The 2,881-nt window shown below is 52.5% G+C and overlaps 1 protein-coding gene across 1 annotated transcript in view; it reads left to right on the top strand.

Moving 5' to 3' along the window:
- Snx8 (sorting nexin 8) overlaps nucleotides 1-2,881 on the top strand; it is a 50,540-nt gene that overhangs the window by 41,576 nt on the left and 6,083 nt on the right. Inside the window, exon 8 of the mRNA XM_021186880.2 lies at nucleotides 1,881-1,949. Coding sequence (XP_021042539.1) covers nucleotides 1,881-1,949 — 69 coding nt within the window. The remainder of the gene's footprint in view (nucleotides 1-1,880; nucleotides 1,950-2,881) is intronic.

Genomic DNA, 2,881 nt, shown 5'->3' with positions numbered 1-2,881 from the left:
CCTCCCTCCCTTCCTTCCTTCCTGTAGCAGGGGAGCAGCCGTAGCCTGTCATCTAGGACAGGGTGACTATGCTGGGTGGTGTCTCCCGTCCTTTCGCATCTTCACTCTGTGTGTGTGTAGCATATGTATGCATTTGTGCAGAAGCCGGATGCTTTGTTCACGTGTTTTGTATGCTAGCCTTCAGCATACAAATTTTAAAAGTTATTTTATATGTGTGGATGTTTTGCCTGCTGTGTGTCTGTGTATGCCAAGTACCTGCAGAGGCCAAAAGAGGGCAATAGATCCCATAGGACTGAAGTTGCAATTCGTTGTGAGCTGCCATATGGGTGCTTGGGATTGAACCCAGATCCTGTGGAAGGGCAACCAGTGCTCCTAACTTCTGAGCCATCTCCTTAGCCCTGGCCCCTCCATTTTGTAAAGGTATACATGTAATTAATTAATTAGTTGTTAATACCCTGTCCCACTGTATATCCCTGGCTAGACTGGAACTGACAGATCCTTCTGCCTCTGCCTTTTGAGTTCACCACACCTGGTTCCATCTTGTTTGTTTGTTTTGTCTTCTGTTTTGCTTATTTTTGTTTTGGGGTATCTCACTGAACCTGGGTTGCTCCAGTGCAGTTAGACCAGATTGCCCCCAAACCCTCAGGCTCCTGGGTTTGTCCCACTTTCATCTCCCCAGCTCAGGGGTTGTATTTAACATGGTGCCTCACCCTTTATGGAGTGCTGGGAATCTGAGCTCAGGCCCTCCCGTTTGTGTGGTAAGCACTTGGCTGTCTGAGCCTTCTCTCCTTGTGTGGAAAACCTTTGGCTCCCCTGTTCTTTTCTGGGAACTTGTTACTTAGTATCTGAACTGGCTGCAGGCAGGATTGAATTACCTGGGAACCTCATGATTTAGTGGACTGAAGCTTAAGGGGACATTCCAGAGTCCCCCTGAGATGACCACGCCCGACTTATTCAGTTCCTGTGTTTCCGTGAAAATGTCTTCATTTTCTGTCTGTCTTCCGCCTCCTCCTTCTGCACGAATCTTCGTGCACAAGTCGGTGTCTGGCTGTTGGGGTGAGCATAGATTTCTTGGCTGGAGCTGGAGTCCTAGGAGCCTTGGGCATGTGTTGGCTGGGACATGTGTACGTGCATACACACGGAGAGTGCTTCAGTGGCATGTATGCAGGAGGCCAGGCAGCAGCCGGGCTGCGGTTGCTCCTCCTCGTCTCCAGGGTACAGTGGATGAGTTTCAGCACTGGGCTTTCCTTTCATCGCCAGACAAGCTAACAGGGCTGTCTGTGTGTCTGTCTACATGTCAGCTGTTGTGTTGCCTGTGCACAAAGTCCTGAGCCTGTATCCTCCATCCCATCCGCCCCTGCTTTGGCTTCCAGTGTGGCTCTTCCTTTACCCTGTGCTACCTGGAAGTACCAGAATGCCTGAGTTCACACCTCCCACATCAGGTCCTCTGTGCCTCTCTGGTCTCCCCGTGTTCCCTTTCCCTATTGTTAAAGCACTTCTCTCCCAGCATCCTTCCTCCATCTGCTTCCCCTTTGGACAGGCATAGTTTCAAAGAGAAGCTAGTAAGTGTTGGGCAGAGCAGCTGGGGCCCGTGTGAGGTGTGGCTCTGTCGTGGTTCTGCTGAGCCTCTGTTGAGCCTGTAAGACACTGCCTGTGGAGCCTAAAGCAGACGTAGCAGTGGAGACGCTGCAGCCCTGTCCTCATACCCTCCAGGTTTGAGAACATCTCTGCCTTCTCCTGCAGGGCGCACAGTGAAACTGGGCCCTCCTGAAGCTGTGGCTCGAGGGGGAGAGCTGCCAGGTTGTGGTTGGGGGAATGAGGTCTCCAGGGGGTGCTGAGTCCTGTGTGCTGCGTGTTGGTTAACTCATCCTTGTTCCTAGGGTAAGAAGGAGGAGAATGATGTGGTGGAGAAGCTGAACCTCTTCTTGGATTTGCTGCAGTCCTACAAAGTGAGTCACCAACAGTCTCTCTGATAGTGACCTTGGGGTTGTTGATGGCATGAGGACAAGGCTCTGCCCTTGGGGCTGTCAGGTGATTTCTCTGCCTCTCCGGGGAGACTGTAAAGAGACTGTTCCTGGAGATAAGGCACTGATAGACCAGGAGACTCCACTTACATCAGCAGGTGAGGTTACTAGGACTGACCCCAGAAAGTGGCCCACAGGTGGCTGCACCCTCAAGTGTGGTCTTCCTCCCCATTCACACTGTACCCTTTACGCAATCTTGTGGAGATCCCACGCCCCGCATCCTCCATGAGGGAGTGTTAGCAGACCTGACCTCACGAGGAGCCCACGGGAGTCATCCCAGCTGCTCTCTCTGCTTCAGGGTGGGGATGGGCACTTCTGACCAGAGGGAACTGCCTGCCTGGAGGTCTCCTGGGCTGGCTCAGGACTCCTGCTAGCACCGCAGGAGGCTCCCAAGTGGAGGGGAGATAGATGATTGCAGCGTATGGTTGGAACCAGGATACATGGGTATCTGTGACTGTCAGCCTCTCTGGAAGTGAGTGACTGTGAGCCTCACACAGGGGCTCTGCCGCTTCTCATGGGTGAGGCTCCAGAGAGCCAGCCCGGAGCTTACAGGGAAGGATTGGAGTTTGCGCTGGTGACTGGACTGGACTGGTAGCATGTGGCTTCTGCTGTTCAAGGCCTTGTGTTTCCAACATGTACCACTGTACCTGGCCTTCTGTGAGGGTTGATGTCAGTATTTCTTCTTTCTTGGGCACACAGTCTTACCACCAGTGAGACACTGGCTCTCTGAAGTTGGTTAATATCATGTCTGAGGTTTGGGGCTGCCTCAGAGCCCTAGACTATACAAATCCCTTTCTTTGTTTTTGTTTTTCGAGACAGGGTTTCTCTGTACTGCCCTGGCTGTCCTGGAACTCACT

The sequence above is a fragment of the Mus pahari genome, chromosome 23, assembly GCF_900095145.1.
Source record: "Mus pahari chromosome 23, PAHARI_EIJ_v1.1, whole genome shotgun sequence".
Lineage (NCBI taxonomy): Eukaryota > Metazoa > Chordata > Mammalia > Rodentia > Muridae > Mus > Mus pahari.
Note: the sequence above shows the minus strand (reverse complement) of the source record. Positions and strands in the feature narration are given on the sequence as shown.